Here is a 19,486-nt window from a genome sequence, read left to right on the forward strand (position 1 = left end):
AATCGAGCAATCCACATTGTATGGCTACAGATGAACGGGGAATAATGTTTGGTGCAAGATAAAGTCCAGCAAAGTCCGATTGCAGATAGTCCGAGAGTCCAATGAGGTGGTAGTTCAGGGCCGCTCTCTAGTTGGTGATCAGATGGTTCAGTTGCCTTCTATCACCAACTAGAGAATGGTCCTGAGCTACCGTCTGGAACTAGTGTGAACGGATGATCGATGGTTGGCGTGGACTCTATGGGCCAAACGACCTGTTTCCTTGCTGTATCTCTAAACCTAAAGCGATCCATTGCTTTCAATTCAATATAAATACATTGTTAATGAGAATTACTGGCATTAAATATTTCCTTGATTGTCTCTGCTCTGCTCCCTGGGAAAGCGGATGCCTCTGTTTGAACCATCAATAATCTCCCCTGGATCTCTTGTCAATTTGCCATCATCTTCGTAGACATCAGTTCATCGAGGCAGTTAAATTGATCTGCCTCCTTGGAACTAATGAAGTAATCGACAGTTACCAGTTAGCAGAAGGGCAATGCAGATAGGTCTTTGGTCAGCACATGTTGAGCTCAATATGTGACCGGGTTTGGGTGGTGGTTAGGAAGTCTGGACACAGTTACGTCCAAGGTTGGTGTACTGATCTCCCGGTTGCTAAACACTTTAATTCTCCTTCCCATTCCTACACAGACTTTTCTGTCCTCGGTCTCCTCCATTGTCAGAGTGAGGCTAAACGCAAATTGGAGGAACTGCATCTCATATTTTGCTTGGGCAGCTCACAGCCCAGTGGTATTAATATTGATTTCTCCCACTTCAAGTAACCCCTCACTCACCATCTCTCCCCCACCCAAGTCGCACTAGCTTTGTGTTTTCACCTAACAAACAGCTATCAATGACCTGTATCCTTTATCATCGTTACATTTTTGCATACCTTTCATTCATTGTTCTTTATCTCTTTACATCATCATCTATATCTCTTATTTCCCTTTCAGTCTGAAGAATGGTCTCGACCCGAAACGTCACCCATTCCTTCTCTCCAGAGATGCTGTCTGTCCCGCTGAGTTACTCCAGCTTTTTGTGTCTATCTGCAGTTTAAACCACCATCTGCAGTTCCTTCCTACATCCTTACATTATTACGTGTTCAGTGTCTCTGGGTTGGTGGACTGAACTTTGGTCAACCTATTGTACACCAGAGTATTTAGTTTAGTTTAGAGATACAGCGCAGAAACAGGCCCTTTGGCCCACCGAGTCTGCACCGACCAGCGATCCTCGCACACTAACATTATCCAACACACACTAGGGACAATTTACATTTATACCAAACTGTCCTTGGAGTGTGAGAGGAAACCGGAGCAGCCGGAGAAAATCCACGCATGTCACGGGGAGAAATGTACAAACTTCATACAGATAGCACCTGTAGTCAGGATCGAACCCAGGTCTCTGGCGCTGTAAAGCAGCAAATTTACTGCTGCACCACCGTGCTACACTAGTTGCGGATTTAATTAAGAGATGAATGCATTAGGACTATGAGGAAACCACCATTTCTCTACTTCAGAATAATGCCATGCGGGTACAGGTGATAGACCATTATGATCTTGGATTATTAGGTACAGTTTAGGAGCTAAATACTAGAATCTAGTCAACATTTGGACAGGTTCATGGATAGGAAAGATTTAGAGGGATATGGGCCAAATGAAGGGTATAGGTGGAAATATGGTAAATGAGGCGCCATAGTCAGCAGGAGTAAGTTGGGCCGAAGGGCCTGTTTCCATGCTCTGAGACTCTATGAAGCTAGCTTGAATAAGATCCACAGTCAGCATTACGCCGTTTAATAATATAATAATAATAATATTCATTTATTGTCATTGCAACGAGTACAATGAAATTAAAAAATAGCCAATCCTGACTGTGCGTACAAACATATATGCAATAAATGCAAAAACAAATAAATACATAAATACAATTAAATACAATTATATGACCGATTTTTTAACGGTGTTGCCTAGTGCAAGGTAGTGTTCAGTTCTCGTATGGCCCTGGGGTAAAAACTGTTCTTAAGTCTGTTTGTTCGGGATTTGATCGACCTGAAACGTCGACCAGAGGGCAGATGAACAAACAGACGGTGGCCGGGGTGGGATGGATCTTTTATTATTTTGCCTGCTCTACTGAGGCAGCGTAGGCTGAACAGGTGCTCCAGGGAGGGCAGTGAGCAGCCGATGATTTTCTGGGCCGTCGTGATGACCCTCGTGATTAACAAACATCCCATGGCGGTAGTGAAAATTACAAAGCTGATTAAAATTCTGCCTCAGTAATTCCTTCCATAGACTCGCTACAGAAGATAAACTGGCAGGTGCAGTGAGATAAGGTGTGTAGGAAGGAACTGCAGATGCTGGTTTAAACTGAAGTTAGACACAAAATGCTGGAATAACTCAGCGGGTCGGGCAGCATCTCTGGAGGGAAGGAATGGGTGAGGTTTCGAGCGAGACCAAGCGCAGGCTCGGCGATCATTTCACTGAACACCTCCGCTCTGTCCGCCTAAACCTACCTGATCTCTCGGTTGCTAAACACTTTAACTCCCCCTCCCATTCCCACACTGACCTTTCTGTCCTGGGCCTCCTCCATTGTCAGAGTGAGGCCCAGTGCAAATTGGAGGAACACCATCTCATATTTCGCTTGGGCAGCTTTCACCCCAGCGGTATAAACATTGACTTCTCTAACTTCAAGTAACCCTTGCTTTCCATCTCTCTCCATCCCCTCCCCTTCCCAGTTCTCCGACCAATCTTACTGTCTCCGACTACATTTTATCTCCGTTTGCTTTGTTGTTGTTACCTTCTCCCAGCTAACAATGATCAATTCCACATTGTCTTTGAGCTTCATCCCCTTTGTCCTGTTTTCACACCTCATACTTCCTTATCTATGTATCTCCCGCTCCCCTGACTTTCAGTCTGAAGAAGGGTCTCGACCCGAAACATCACCCATCCCTTCTCTCCGGAGATGCTGCCCGTCCCGCTGAGTTACTCCAGCATTTTTGTGTCTATCTTCAGAGTGAGATAAGGAGTGGGATTGATAGTGGGGACCTGCTAACCCACTTAAATAAGAAAAAATACATCGTAAGAGAGACCCTGTGAAAGCTGGGAACCTAATGCCAGAAATGAGATATAAAAAAGGTGGTAAAAATATTGATCCTTTTACAAGTAGAGAGGGAATGCAGCGGGAAGCAAAGAAAGGATATAATCAGTCATTCCATTATTGGGTGATTGTAAAATCTCACAGTCATGTAACGTACCTTAGGGTCAGCTTTTAAAAGCCTTGTTATGTTTTCCTCGTTTGATCTGAGGCATTAAATGTTCTGATAAACAGCTACACTCGTTCATGGCCTTTTCTGCCCCATGCTACTAATTAATGGAAGTGCGATGATCTTAAATGGATGGTAAAATACTGTATAAATACATTGACGGCTTCTGCAACGCGGAATATGGTGTTAATATTCACTACTCAAGATTGGATGAAACTGATCTGTTCCCCTGTGCTGTTTGGTATAAAGAACCTGCCTGATTTTAGTCGCACTGTCGTGTGCTCGCACTTTTACTTAGATTCTTTTGTTGAATCATTGAAAGATGTAGCCCCTTCGGCCCGCCCAGTCCACGCCGACCATCGATCATCCATTCACACTAGTTCTAGTTAAGTTCAGTTTAGAGATACAGGATGGAAGTAGGCCCTTTGGCCCGCCGATTCCATACCGACCATCAATCATCCATTCACACTAGTTCCAGTTTAGTTCAGTTCAGAGATACAGGATGGAAGTAGGCCCTTCGGCCCATCGATCCCCATTTCACACAAGTTCTAGTTTAGTTTAGAGACACACCACGGAAACATACCCTTCGGCCCACTGAGTCCACACCGACCAGCGATCGGTACACTAGTTCTGCCCTACTAGTACACTAGTTCTAGTACACTAGTTCTGCCCTACTAGTACACTAGTTCTGCCCTACTAGTACACTAGTTCTAGTACACTAGTTCTACCCTCCATTCTGGGAACAATTTTACCGAAGCCAATTAACCTACAAACCTGTATGCCTTTGGGATGTGGGAGGGAACTGGGGCAGCTGGAGAAAACCCACGCAGGTTGCAAGGAGAACCTACGAACTCTGTGTAGGAAAAAAACTGCAGATGCTGGTTAAAATTGAAGGTGGACACAAAATGCTGGCAAAACTCAGCGGGTCAGGCAGCATCTCGGGAGAGAAGGAATGGGTGACGTTTCGGGTTTGACATCCATTCCTTCTCTCCCGAGATGTTGCCTGACCCGTTGAGTTACTCCAGCATTTTGTGTGTACCTACGAACTCTGTACAGACAGCACCCGTAGTCAGGATTGAACCCGGGTTTCAATCAAGATTCACAGGACATGGGTTTGTGGGGGAAAGATTTAATAAGAACCTGAGGGACAATGTTTTTCACTTCCTTCCATTATGTTCCCCTCATGCTGAAGCTGATTAAATCAAAAAATATGTAAGTAAAATGATAATAAAGAGTTAGAGTCAAAAAACCAATGGAGGACACATTGCCTTCCTCATAAGGTCATAAGTGATAGAAGCAGAGTTAGGCCATTTGACCCATCAAGTCTACTCCACCATTCAATCATGGCTGATCTATCTTCCCCTCTCAACCCCATTCTCCTGCCTTCTCCCCATAACCTCTGACATCTGTACAAATCAAGAATCTATCTATCTCTGCCTTAAAAATATCCATTGGCTTGGCCTCCACAGCCTTCTGTGGCAGTGAATTCCACAGATTCACCACCCTCTGCGAAAGAAAGTCTGCCTTAATATGATTTCTCTGGAACGCTGAAGGTTGAGGGGAGATCTTATAGAAGTATTTGAAATTATGTGAGACATGGAGAGGGTAGACAGTCAGAACCTTATTCCTAGGGTGGGAATGTTAAGGACTAGGAGGCATAGCTTTATAGCGAGAGGGGCAAAGTTTTAAGGAAATGTACAGGTCAAGTGTTTTAGACAGAGGGTGGTGGGTGCCTGGAACACACTGCCAGAGGCCTTTAGATAGGCACATGGATATGCAGGCAATGGAGGGATTTGGATCACATGCAGGTCGAGCATATTCTGACTTTGGGTGCTGTCTGTACAGAGTTTGTTCGTTCTCCCTGTGACCACGTGGGTTTTCTCCAGGTGTTCCAGTTTCCCCTCACATCCCAAAGGACGTACAGGTTTGTAGGTTAATTGGCTTTGGTAAGTTGTAAAATTGTCCCTTGTGTGTGTAGGTTAGTGTACGGGATGAACGCTGGTCGGCACGGAATTGGTGGGCCAAGGGGATAGGAGGGGAGGGGAGAGGAAAGAAGGGGAGAGGAGGGGAGAGGAGAGGACAGAAGGGGAGAGGGTAAGGGGAGGGGAGAGGACAGAAGGGTAGTGGAGGGGAGGGGAGATGACAGAAGGGGAGAGCGTAAGGGGAGAGGACAGAAGGGGAGTGGAGGGGAGGGGAGAGGACAGAAGGGGAGAGGAGGGGAAGGGAGAGGACAGGAGGGGAGGGGACAGAAGGGTAGTGGAGGGGAGGGGAGAGGACAGAAGGAGAGAGGGTAAGGGGAGAGGAGAGGACAGAAGGGGAGAGGAGGGGAGGGGAGAGGACAGGAGGGGAGGGGACAGAAGGGTAGTGGAGGGGAGGGGAGAGGACAGAAGGGGAGTGGAGGTGAGAGGACAGAATGGGAGAGGAGGGGAGGGGAGAGGACAGAAGGGGAGGGTAAGGGGAGGGGAGAGGACAGAAAGGGGGGTGGAGGGGAGGGGAGAGGACAGAAGGGGGGTGGAGGGGAGGGGAGAGAGAAGGGGAGAGGAGGGGAGGGGAGAGGACAGAAGTGGAAAGGGTGAGGGGAGAGGACAGAAGGGGAGAGGGTAAGGGGAGAGGGAAGGACTGTATTTGTTAAAAAAAAGTCTAAAAATCAGAGGTGATTAGTTTAACTTGCCATCGTGTTCGGCATGGACATTGTGGGCTGAAGGGCCTGGGCCTGTCCCTGTGCTGTACTGCCCGTGTTCTACGTTCACCTTCAGCTGAACAACGTAATAAATGTACCCCCTTTGAGTTGCGACCGGCCAGAGTTGCAGTGCTGCTGTTATGGTGCGCTTCATGCTGACAAATGCATGGTGAAAATGTCCTGAGGACTGACAACAGCATCAATTGACACCAGGACGGACTGATGGCTGATTATTTGAGCCATTTGACAAAAAAAAAAAAATGCTTTCTGTGACGGGGATGATAAACAAGGCTGCATCAAAGTGGTCTCAGGGGTGCTGTTTCTGCTCAATTTCTGACTTGGCTGAAGAAAATTCAGAGCATCAACCTTTTCCACTAATATTGCTTCTAAAGATCAGTTGGAATAAAAGACATGTAATATAACACCCAGCAAACCTCCGGAGAGTGGAATCGACTGCTCGGGCTTTTGACCTGGGAAATCTGAAAGGTGTTTTTAGGAGTGAAAATGGACAGAGTGGGTAGTGAGTAGTTTTCTGAAAGATTTTTGTTCAGCATAGTTTAGAGCTACAGCGCGGAAACAGGCCCTTCGGCCCACCGTGTCCGTGCTGACCAGGTATCATCCCGTACACTAGCACTATCCTACGCACACTGGGGACAATATACATTCTTTACCAAAGCCAATCAACCTACAAACCTGCACGTCTTTGGTGTGTGGGAGGAAACCAGAGCACCCGGAGAAACCCCACGTAGGCCATAGGGGGAGAACGTGCAAACTCCATACAGACAGCACCCGTAGTCAGGATCAAACCCGGGTCTCTGGCGCTGTCAGGCAGCAACTCGACCGCTGCGCCACCGTGCCATTTAGTGCCATTTATTTTTTCATTTCTATTTTAGCTTCGTTCATTTGGGCTGTAACCGCAAATCTTTTGCATAGAACTTGGAACAATGCAGCACAGGAACAGGCCCTTCAGCCCACAATACCCGTGCCGGCCACAATGCCAAATTAAACTGATCTCCTCTGCCTGCACAAAATCCATATCCCTCCATGTCCTGCATATCCATGTGCCTATCACAAAGCCTCTTAAACGCCACTACCGTGTCTGCCTCCACCACCACCCCTGGCAGCGCGTTCCAGGCACCCACCAATCTCCGTATAAAAAAACCCCGCCCCGCACATCTCCTTTAAACTTTGGCCCTCTCACCTCAAAGCTATGCCCACTAGTCTTTGACATTTCCACCCTGGGGATAAAAGGTTTCTGACTGTGTAGGAACAGTTTAAACCGAAGATAGACACAAAATGCAGGAGTAACTCAGCGGTTTGCTTTTTTGTTGTTATCTTCTCCCAACTAACAATGACCTATTTTACATTTTCCTGCATCTCCATTCCCTTTGACCTATTTTCACACCTTACACTTCCTTATCTATGTATCTCCCTCTCTCCCCTGACTCTCAGTCTGAAGAAGGGTCTCGATCCGAAACGTCACCCATTCCCTTCTCTCCACAGATGCTGCCCGACCCGCTGGGTTACTCCAGCTTCTTGTGTCTATTAAAGGTTTCTGACTGTCTGTCCTAACTATTGCCTCTCATTCCCAACGATTTTAATTACAAAAGAAATACTAAGTGACATAGTAAGCGCAAATTGGTGGAACAACATCTCATATTTCACTTGGGCAGCTTACAGCCCAGTGGTATGAATATTGATTTCTCTAACTTCAAGTAGACCTGGCATTCCCTCTCTCTCTATCCCTCCCCCACCCAAGTCGCACCAGCTTCTCGTTTTCACCCAACAAAGACCTAACAATGGCCTGTTTCCTTTATCATCGTCACCTTTTTGCCTGTCTTTCATTCATTGTTCTTTATCTCTCTACAACATCATCGTCTATATCTCCCGTTTCCCTTATCCCTGACTAGTCTGAAGAAGGGTCTCGACCCGAAACGTCACCCATTCCTTCCCTCCAGAAATGCTGCCTGTCCCGCTGAGTTACTCCAGCTCTTTGCTTCTATCTAATAGAAAGGCTTCGTCTGTAAGCGGCCTTTGGCCTTTCCCTTCCGGCGTTGAATGTAAGGACTCTGGAATTGAGATAATGAAGGGTCAATCTCCTCTGAGCGAGCCTGCACTCTGCTGCAGTGCCAGTGAATCATCAAGTGCCGGTGAATCTCACGTACGCAGGTCTCCCCAGGTGAGTACAAAGAAAGGTTAATTTAGAAAAATACTCAGTTGCCTCGCGATGCGCACACATCAGCAGAAATGATTCGGAAATTAAATTACATGTACAAATGCAGCATAACCTGCCGCCTGCCAACATTTTAATTGAATTTTATGATGCCATTTTCCAATGACACCTGGAGAAATGGAATCACAACGCAAACAGAGTTTGATAAAGGGACTTCAAACTAAACTTAGCAATACGGCCGCACTGTTGAAAGCACTTCTTATATATGAAAGATTCAACTGGTATCCAATTGATCACCCTCAGATTGATATGAAGATGCAACACAGCTATCTCCATTGTTATCATATTTTAGACACATTTCAATAACACTCGGTGGCACAGCGGTAGAGTTGCTGCCTTAACGCGCCTGAGACCCGGGTTCGATCCCGACAATGGGCGCCGTCTGTACGGAGTTTGTACGTTCTACCCGTGACCTGCGTGGGTTTTCTCTGAGATCGGTTTCCTCCCACACTCCAAAGACGTACAGGTTTGTAGGTTAATTGGCTTGGTGTAAATGTAAAATTGTCCCTAGTGTGTGTAGGATAGTGTTAATGTGCGGGGATCGCTGGTCGGCGCGGACTCGGTGGGTCGAAGGGCCTGTTTCCGCGCTGTATCTCTAAACTAAACTTAAACTCATTACCATTTTTTTAATTGTGAAGTTTTATCAGCATCACTGATATTTGTCAATTTAATGTATCTAGTGTTAGAAACGTGTAAGCACCTTGGCATTGATTTAAGGGTGGCACAGTGGCACAGATGGTAGAGTTGCTGCCTCACAGCTCCAGAGACTTCCGGTTCGATCCTAACTTCGTATGCTGTCTAGGTGGATTTTGCACGCTCTTCCTGTAACAGCATAGGTTCCCTCCCACATCCTAAAGACATGCGGGTTTGTAGGTTGATTGGCCCTCAGTAAATTGTCCCTAATGTGTAGGGATGTGAAGGTGGGATGACATAGAACTAGTGTGAACGGGTGATCGCTGGTCGGCGTGGACTTGGTGGGCCGAAGGGCCTGTTTCTGTGCTGTATCTCTGAACTAAACCGAAGTAAATAAAACACAAGATAGACACAAAAAGCTGTAGCAACTCAGCGGGGCAGACAGCATCTCTGGAGAAAAGGAGTAGATGACGTTTCAGGTGGAGACCCTTCCTCAGACTGAGTCAGGGGAAAGAGAAACGGGAGATATAGATGGTGATATAGAGAGATATAGAACAAATGAATGAAAGATATATAAAAAAGTAACGATGATAAAGGAAACAGGCCATTGTTAGCTGTGGGCTAGGTGAAAACGAGTTACAGACAGTGAGACTCAACAAGAAGGCTTTGAAGCGAGTACAACGACTTGGGTGGGGGAGGGGCGGAGAGAGAGAGGGGATGCAATGGTTACTTGAAGTTAGAGAAATATGAGGTGCTGTTCCTCCAATTTGCGCTGGGCCTCAGGCTGACAGTGGAGGAGGCCCAGGACAGAAAGGTCAGTGTGGGAATGGAACACAAGCTGAACTGGAGAACATTGGTCTGTCATTTGGTCCCTTCTGTCAATGTCAGCACTGCCTCTATATCAGCCAGCTATTCTGAACTCAACTAAATGCACTTTATAGATTTTTGTTGACCTCTTCTGTAAATTGTAAATTGTCCCTGGTGTGTAGGATAGTGCTAGTGTACAGAGGGGTGATCACAGGTCGGTGCGGACTCGGTGGGCTGTTTCTGGGCTCTAAACTAACCCAAACTACAACTGAACGTGTTGTTACTGGCCTTTGTGAATGTGCAGGCCACCAAGTACAGCTCAGCCCCACCCAGGAGGCCACCATGTGGAACTTCAGCTCACCCACCATCTGGTACCAGCCAGCAGATGAACCGACTGCAAGAGCAGGAAAGGGCCGTGGAACGATGCAAGGCTCTCAAGCAGATCGCACAGGTAAACACCGCGTGTCATTCCCCTCAGCACCGCACCGTCAATTTAAATTGCCCGTTTAGTTTAGTTTAGAGATCCAGCGGAGAAGCGGGGCCCTTCGGCCCACCGTGTCCGCGCCGACCAGCGATCCCCCACATTGACACTATCCTACACACACTAGGGACGATTTTTACATTTATACCAAGCCAATTAGCCTACAAACCTGTACGTCTTTTGGAGTGTGGGTGGAAGCTGGAGATCCCGGAGGAAACTGGGAGAACGTGCAAACTCCGTACAGACAGCACCCGTAGTCAGGATCGAACCCAGGTCTCTGGCGCTGTAAGGCAGCAACACTACCTCTGTGCCACCGTGCCATCCTCATTTCGTTGAAATTCAGTTCATTGAAATCTCTAATATGAAAGTGGCTTTTAAGAGTCTTTTGGATAGGCACATGGATATGCAGGGAATGGAGGTGGGACATAGAGCAGTACAGCACAAGTACTGGCCATTCTGCCCACAATGTCTGTGCCAAAAATAATGCCAAGACCAATTCTTATCTGCCTGCACATAATCCACATCCCTCCATTCCCTGCATATCCATGTGCCCATCCAAAAGTCTCTTAAACGGCACTATTGTATCTTCCACCATCACCACCCCTGGCAGTGCGTTCCAGGCACCCACCACCCTCTGTGTAAAAAAAACCTGCTCCACAAATCTCCTTTAAACTTTGTCCTTCTCACCTTAAAGCTATGCCCTCTAATATTTGATTTTTTCCCCATCCTTCTTTCTATGCCTCTCATAATTTTATGATGAAGGGTCTCGACCCGAAACGTCACCCATTTCTTCTCTCCAGAGATGCTGCCTGTCCCACTGAGTTACTCCAGTACTTTGTGTCTATCTTCGGTGTAAATCAGCATCTGCAATTCTTTTTTACACATAATTCTATGAGTTAGTTTATGTACAGGCAGATAAGAGTCAATCATGGCATCATCATGTTCAGCACAGACATTGTGGGCCGAAGGGCCTATTCTAATACTCTCTCTCAACTTTCTGAACTCCAGCGAGTACAGGCCCAGTGCTGTCAAACGCTCATCATATGTTAACCCACTCATTCCTGGGATCATTCTTGTAAACCTCCTCTGGACCCTCTCCAGAGCCAGCACATCCTTCCTCAGACATGGGGTCCAAATTTGCTCACAATACTCCAAATGCGACCTGACCAGCGCCTCATGGAGCCTCAGTTAATACCTGTTCTAATACCTGTTCTTTAGAAGCCTTTGAATAACCAAGAAAAATCCACCCGGAATCCCGCAATAATTCCATGGTTTAAAACGCTACAGAACACAGAATAAATACGGAACACAGGACAGTTCAGCACAGGAACGGGCCCTTCAGCCCACAATGTTTGTGCCAAACATGATGCCGAGTTAAACTGATCTCCTCTGCCTGCACATGATCCACATCGCTCTATTCCCCGCACTTCCATGTGCCTCTAAAAGCCTCTTAAACGCCACTATCATATCTAAAAGACATTGGTAAATCAGTTTTGTTTTCTTTACAACGTTCCTTAACAAGAATAACACAGGTTTAGCAGAATAACAAGAATAACTACACAGGTTTTAAGCAAAGGAGAAAGTTCCTATTTCTTGATTTTCCTTCTTGAAGATAGAATCTATTACGGTACTTTTTTTGATAGATTGAGTTGGGAAGAGTTTCAGTGTGGAGAAAAGCAACAGCACTGGATTAGTAGAGCCTGTATCTGTGCTGTAACACTGTGCAATCTTCATTAAACTGATGGATACAATAACTGGTGCAGATTTAGTCCTGCTGTCCACCACAACTACTCAGTGGGATCACATTAATTAAAAAATTATCAGAGAATTGGCCAATCCCTCTCATCCTGCCAGCAGCCAAATCACCGCAGAGAGATGTCACTCTGTGTTAAAGAGGCTGCAACAAGCAGGTAGATACACATGCACACACGCACGCACACACACATGCACACGCACACACACGCACACAATGCACACACTCACACACCCACACGCATACACACACGCACGCACACACATTCACAAACACACACGCTCACACATGCTCAGACACACACACGCATAAAGACATACACACACACATGCCTAAACACACATGCACACACGCATACCCACTCAGGCACACACACGCACGCACATGCACACGCATATGCACACACATGCACTTACACACACAGGCACACGCACACTCACAAACACACACACGCTCACACATGCTCACAGACACACACGCATACAGACATACACACACACACACATGCACACACACATGCACACACGCATACCCACACAGGCACACACACACGCGCACACACACACACACACACACACACACACACACACACACACACACACACACACACACACACACACACACAGTTAAGATGTTTAAAGGAGCAGATTCCCACCATAGCTTCATCAAGCTTACATATAACAAAACATCACCTATCTGTGATCTACCAGAGATTCTGGTGTAAACATCACAACTTGTGGCGGCACGGTGGCACAGCGGTAGAGTTGCTGCCTTACAGCGCCAGAGACCTAGGTTTGATCATGACTACGGGTTGTGTCTACGGAGTTTGTATGTTTTCCCTGTGACCGTGTGGGTTTTCTCCGGGTGCTCCGGTTCCCTCCCATATTACAAAGACTTATAGGTTTGTAGATTAATTGGCTTCTGTAAACTGTCCCTAGTGTGCAGGATAGAACTAGCGTACTGGTGATTGCTGGTCGATGCAGACTCGGTAGGTCGAAGGGCCCGTTTCCACACTATCTCTAAACTAAATACATGAAGGCATTCCACGGAGATACAGGGAGCAATGAAAAAGTTTCATCAGGTGCTGCCGTTATGTTCAATATTTACACATCAATAAAATTAGCTTCCATTGTGTTGTCCTGCCTTTGATAGAGAACGTAGATAGAGCATGGAAACAGGCACTTCAGCCCACCGAGTCCGTGCCAACCAACCAACAATCCCCGCACATTAACAACATACTACACCCACTAGGGACAATTTTTACATTTATACCAAGCCAATTAACCTACAAACTTGTACGTCTTTGGAGTGTGGGAGGAAATTGAAGATTTCGGAGAAAACCAATGCAGGTCACGGGGAGAACGTACAAACTCTGTACAGACAGCACCCGTAGTCGGGATTGAACCCGGGTCTCTGGCGCTGCAAGCGCTGTAAGGCACCTCAATTTGAAAAACATTACTTTCCACTATTATTACTAGACATTAATTGGCAGTTGATTTTCCATTAATCCACTGCTTTTGGACGTTTTAAGCTTCTCACAGTCTGAGTGGCTTAATAGAGTTGTAGAGTGATACAGCATGCCAACAGGCCCTTCGGAGGGAAGGACATTCTTGCTATTGAGGGAGTGCAGCAGGTTCACCAGGTTAATTCCCTGGATGGCGGGACGGTCATATGTTGAAATCATGGAACGACTGGGCTTGCATACACTGGAATTTAGAAGGATGAGAGGGGATCTTATTGAAATATATAAGATTATTAAGGGATTGGACACGCTAGAGGCAGGAAACATGTTCCCGATTTTGGACGTGTCCAGAACCAGGGCCACAGTTTAAGAATAAGGGATAGGTCATTTAGAACGGAGATGAGGAAAAACGTTTTCACCCAGAGAGTTGTGAATCTGTGGAATGCTCTGCCACAGAAGGCAGTGGAGGCCGACTCTCTGGATGCTTTCAAGAGAGAGTTAGATAGAACTCTTAAAGATAGCAGAATCAAGGGATATGGGGAGAAGGCAGGAACGGGGTACTAATTGTGAATGATCAGCCATGATCACATTGAATGGTGGTGCTGGCTCGAAGGGCCAAACGGCCTACTCCTGCACCTATTGTCTATTGTCTATAAACTATCGTGACTGAGCAATTCATAAGAGTCAACTGAACCTTTTCTAATGATGTGAATGAACTTGTGGCAGCCCGGTATTTAGACACAGACGCTGCCCTGATTTAGTGCATTAGAAGGATCACTAATTGTCTAATCTTTTGAAAGATTGTGCCGCACAGAGTGGACCGACTGTACTACATTCGTGGGAGCCAGGTTCCCGTTCAAGCCAAGTATAACGTGGGCAACGCTACACTCAGAAGGTACCAAAACCATGCACAAAACAAAACCTTGAATGATAATTTTAAAAGGGCAAATTGCTGAATTTAGAGCTCTTAGATGAAGGGCTGCAATATTTTACTTTACAAAATTCCTCATGATACAAAATCAGAACAAAAATCCTTTATTTGCCGATAGTCGAAAAAGCATAGTGGGCGGCAAGGTGGCGCAGGGGTAGAGTTGCTGCCTCACAGCGCCAGGGGCTCGGGTTCGATCCTGGTGACGGGTGCTGTCTGCACGGAGTTTGCACGTTCTCCCCGTGACCTGCGTGGGTTTTCTCCGGAATCTCCGGTTTCCTCCCACACTCCAAAGACGTACAGGTTTGTTGGTTAATTGGCTTGGTATAATTGTAAATTGTCCCTAGTGTGTGTAGGATAGTGTTAATGTGGGGGATCGCTGGTCGCTGGAGACACAGTGGACCAATGGGCCTGTTACCGCGCAGTATCTCTAAACTAAACTAAAATACAGTAGTCCTGTCACAATCGGTTGGAAAGGATACAAGATATTGAACGATTTGAATTGATTGAACGAGACAGCATGGAAACAGGCCCTTCAGCCCACAGAGTCCATGCCAACCATCGATCACACGCACACACTCGTTCTATATTATTTCATTTTCTCATTCACTCCTTACACACTGGGGGCATTTTAAAACTGTCATTTCTGCCTCCATCACCACGCCTGGCAGCACGTTCCAGGCACCCACCACCCTCTGTGAAAAACCTGCCCCACACATCTCCTTTAAACCTTTGCTCCTCTCACCTTAAAGCTATGCCCTCCCTTCTTTGATTTTTCCATCGTGTGAAAAAAGGGAAAGCTTCTGACGAGAGAGAGAGAGAGAGAGGAGAGAGAGAGAGAGAGAGAGAGAGAGAGAGGAGAGAGAGAGAGAGAGAGAGAGAGAGAGTGAGAGAGAGAGAGAGCGAGAGAGAGGAGAGAGAAGAGAGAGAGAGAGAGAGAGAGAGAGAGAGGAGAGAGAGAGAGAGGGAGATGAGAGGAGAGAGAGAGAGAGAGAGAGAGAGAGAGAGAGAGATGAGAGAGAGAGAGAGAGAGAGAGAGAGAGAGAGAGAGAGAGAGAGAGAGAGAGAGAGAGAGCGAGAGAGAGGGAGAGCGAGAGAGAGAGAGAGAGAGGATAGACACGTTTTCGAGTCGAGACCCTTCTTCACTCTCAGACGTTCTTTCTTTGTTGCATCTGCAACTCTGATTTAGTTCGGAACGAGCCTTTGGAGTAATTTCAATTGCAAGAGAATTGTGCACAATGCCTGCATATTTACACAGATAATACCGGTGATACATTGAGGTGTACACAGTTTTGGGTGGAAGAATCAATCAACAAACATAAAAGTGTGGGAAAAAAACTACAGATGCTGGTTTAAATCGAACCGTTGAAGGCTCTCGACCTGAAACGTCACCCATTCCTTCTGTCCCGAGATGCTGCCCCCGACCTGCTGAGTTACTCCAGCATTTTGTGTCTACCACAAACATAAAAGATTGGGCTACAGGAGAGTCGTTTGGACAGAACTTGGATGTTTGTTCAGGAATCTCAGAGGATGCGGGGACACCTGATAAAAGTGTATAAATTATGATAGGCGATGAAGATGGGGGGGGGAGGGGGGAGGGGGGAGGGGAAAGGGCGGGGTTAGGCAAGTTATCTACAATTGAGAATTCAACGTTCCTGCCGTTGGGGTGTAAGCTGCCCGATATGAGGTGCTGTTCCTCCAGTTTGTGTGTGGTCTCACCCTGGCAATGGAGGAGACAAAACTAGTTATGTTTCTCACAGCACTTCATGTTTCCTTTAAATGTGTACAACACAGGAAGTCATGGTACCTCTGCACTCCAAACACCACCTCCACAAGGTGGATTATTCTGAGTTTGAACATGTACTTCATGACCGGGACAAAAATGTTGGAACCTGGGTTCATTAACTCGTTTCATGGGAAGACACAGTGGTGCAGCGGTAGAGTTGCCGCGCCTACAGTGCCAGCGACCCTGGTTCAATCCTGACGACAGGCGCTGTGTGTACCATCTCCCCGGGACCTGTGTGGGCTTTCTCCAGGACCTCCGGTTTCCTCCCACATTCCAAAGATGTGCAGGTTTGAACTGTAGGTTAATTGGCTTGGTATAAATGTAAATTGTCCTTACTATGTAGGATAGTGTTAGTGTGCGGGGATCGCTGGTCGGTGCGGACTCAGCGGGCCGAAGGGCCTGTTTCCGTGCTGTATCTCTAAACTGAACTTGCAGCAAATGACAATGGTTCTTGTTCATGGGGAGAAAAGGTCAGCCGATAATTATACAGCAATCAAAAGCAAATCAACATCAAAGGAAAACCTTAAATGATCTCTTGCCTGGTGAGAATGTTTGTTAAACCATTCTGATCATGCGTGCCCAACTACTAGCCTGTGTTTTACAACTTTGTATTGTTCCATGTAATCAAAATTTCATGTCAACACTGCACACATAAAGCACCCACGTAATAAGACTAATCAAAGGTTATCCTTTGAACTCACACATTTGGGCGTCACAGTGGCGCAGCGGTAGAGTTGCTGCCTCACAGCGCCAGAGACCCGGGTTCGATCCTGACCATGGGTGCTGTCTGCACGGAGTTTGTACGTTCTCCCCGTGACCTGCGTCTCTTACCTAGCATAAGAGAGCTCATAGAATAAAACATAGGCATCACTTGTCCTCATCTGGCTCGATGACACTGGGGTTTTTTCCGGGTCCTCCGGTTTCCTCCCACGCTCCAAAGACGTACAGGTTTGTAGGCTAGCTGGCTTCGGTAAAAAAATTGTAAACTGTCCCTATTGTGTAGTATAGTGTTAGTGTACGGGGTGATCACCGGTCGGTGCGGACACTTTGAGCTACAGGGCTTGTTTCCGCGCTGTCTCTCCAAAACCTAAAGTTTCATATTTGCAATGCACTAAGGAGTCCATTTTCCTGGAATGCAGATAGACACAAAATGCTGGAGTAACTCAGTGGGTCAGGCAGCATTTCTTGAGAAAAGGAATAGGTCACGTTTCGGGTCGTGACCCTTCTTCAGACAAAAGCTCCATAGTCTTCAAATAAAATACCATAAGATATAAATTGCTCAGAATTAGCTTTAAAAAGACTAATTATATTCAGTTCTAAAACAAAATGGTAACATAACAATGTATTGGTAATGTTATTGCTTACGCCTTTAAAGCACACAGATGACTTTCAAAGTGCTTGTGGCAATATGTGGAGGAAGCCAATTCTCACTCTACAAACATAATAATTGTGTTTTAGCATATAATTAAATTAATCATTCTGTTTACTCCAACACTTTCTGACAAAGTTGTCCATCTAGCTGTAATTTTATTTAATCAGGCGTAGTTGTCTATAAATAAAGTAGGCAAATCAGTATAATTACATTGGAGGCAATCCAATCATCAGGTTCCATTCAACAGTGCTCAGCTGCCCTTTTGAGTTAAAATCCCACCAGAATAAAGAAAATAAATGAGGAGTAGGCACCTCCAAGGGTATGGTATAGTGACCCTGGGAGACAATGTAATCGAAGAAAATTAAATAAACTTTAGTGCAATGTATTAATTAAACCAGTTTAAGCTGGTGCTTAAATTCTTAATAATGTACACTGTATTTAATGTAGGTCAGAGGGTACGTTCAAGAATTTTTCCCACAGTGAACTAAAGTGGTCATTTCTTTTAGAAAAAGATATATAGCCACAAGGAACTGCAGATGCTGGTGTGTGTGAAAGGACACAAAGGGCGGCACGGTGGCGCAGCGGTAGAGTTGCTGCCTTGCAGCGAATGCAGCGCCGGAGACTCAGGTTCGATCCTGACTACGGGCGCCGTCTGTACGGAGTTTGTACGTTCTCCCCGTGACCTGCGTGGGTTTTCTCCGAGATCTGCGGTTTCCTCCCACACTCCAAAGACGTGCAGGTATGTAGGTTAATTGGCTGGGCAAATGTTTTAAAAAATTGTCCCTCGTGGGTGTAGGATAGTGTTAGTGTGCGGGGATCGCTGGGCGGTGCGGACCCGGTGGGCCGAAGGGCCTGTTTCTGCGCTGTATCTCTGTATCTCTAAATTGGCAAGTGTTGGAGTAATTCAACGAGTCAGGCAGCATCCCCGGGGAACATGGATAGGTGACATTTCGGGTTAGGACACTTCTTCAACATGTCCTTTCTAAAGAAGGGCCTCGGCACAAAACGTCACCCATTCCTTCTCTCCAGAGATGCTGCCCGTCCCGCTGAGTTACTCCAGCATTTTGTGTCTATCTGTGGTGTAAACCAGCATCTGCAGTTCCTTCTTACACAAAGAAAGAATGTGTTTTTTTTTGGAGTGTTGTTTTGTTTTGGGAGTGTTTTTTTAATGGAGACCTCAGTGATCTGCTCTGCAGGACAGATTGAAGCACAATTTAATATTTTGTCTGAAAGACAATCTATCTTCAGCTGCTCAATCAATAACCTCCCCTCCATCAGGGAGGTCAGGGTGATGCCGTTGGTACTATTTTGCGCCGTTCAGCAACTCAAGTGCTCTGTCCCTGGCTTTTCCTTAAACTCCCAGTTCTATTAAACTTTGGAAAAATGTTGCCAATTGCAGAATCTGAAATTACCAGGACTGAAACCTGTTCTCAATCAAACCTCGCCTAGAAACAGTGGACATGGAGAGGATGTTTCCACTAGTGGGAGAGTCTAGGACTAGAGGTCACAGCCTCAGAATTAAAAGACCTTCCTTTGGGAAGGAGATTAGGAGGAATTTCTTTACTCAGTGGGTGGCAAATCTGTGGAATTCTGTGGAGGCCATTCAATATCCATTTTTAAAGCAAAGATTGACAGTTTCTTGATTAGTATGGGTGTCGGGGGTTATGGGGAGAAGGCAGGAGAATGGGATTAAGAGGGAAGATAGATCAGCCACGATTGAATGGCGGAGTAGCCTTGATGGGCCGAATGGCCTAATTCTGCTCCTATCACTTATGAAGCGATGAAATATGTAAAGCAACAATGTTGTGTTAACTGTATTTAAAACTCTGCTTCCGAAATTCAGCTCCATTTATTTCAATGAAATCAAACATTAGTAGCAGAACAAACAATATATGTGAATCTATATTGCCCAGTTAGCATGTCACTGAGTTACTCTGCTGCACCCTGTCTAACATACTCAACGATAGATGAATGTTTAATCTTTTAAAACTTAAAAAATCTCCTCCCCTGGAATCCCCACTTAATCCCCCCCCCCCACCCACCCCGCTACTTCCTCCCTCTG

At 46.1% G+C, this 19,486-nt stretch overlaps 1 protein-coding gene across 1 annotated transcript in view; it reads left to right on the forward strand.

Moving 5' to 3' along the window:
* LOC144594689 (uncharacterized) overlaps positions 1 to 19,486 on the forward strand; it is a 63,003-nt gene that overhangs the window by 15,431 nt on the left and 28,086 nt on the right. Inside the window, exons 2-3 of the mRNA XM_078401531.1 lie at positions 9,947 to 10,093; positions 14,139 to 14,233. Of these exons, the coding sequence (XP_078257657.1) occupies positions 9,947 to 10,093; positions 14,139 to 14,233 (242 nt within the window). The remainder of the gene's footprint in view (positions 1 to 9,946; positions 10,094 to 14,138; positions 14,234 to 19,486) is intronic.

This window comes from Rhinoraja longicauda, chromosome 6, assembly GCF_053455715.1.
Source record: "Rhinoraja longicauda isolate Sanriku21f chromosome 6, sRhiLon1.1, whole genome shotgun sequence".
In the NCBI taxonomy this organism is placed as follows: Eukaryota; Metazoa; Chordata; class Chondrichthyes; order Rajiformes; family Arhynchobatidae; genus Rhinoraja; species Rhinoraja longicauda.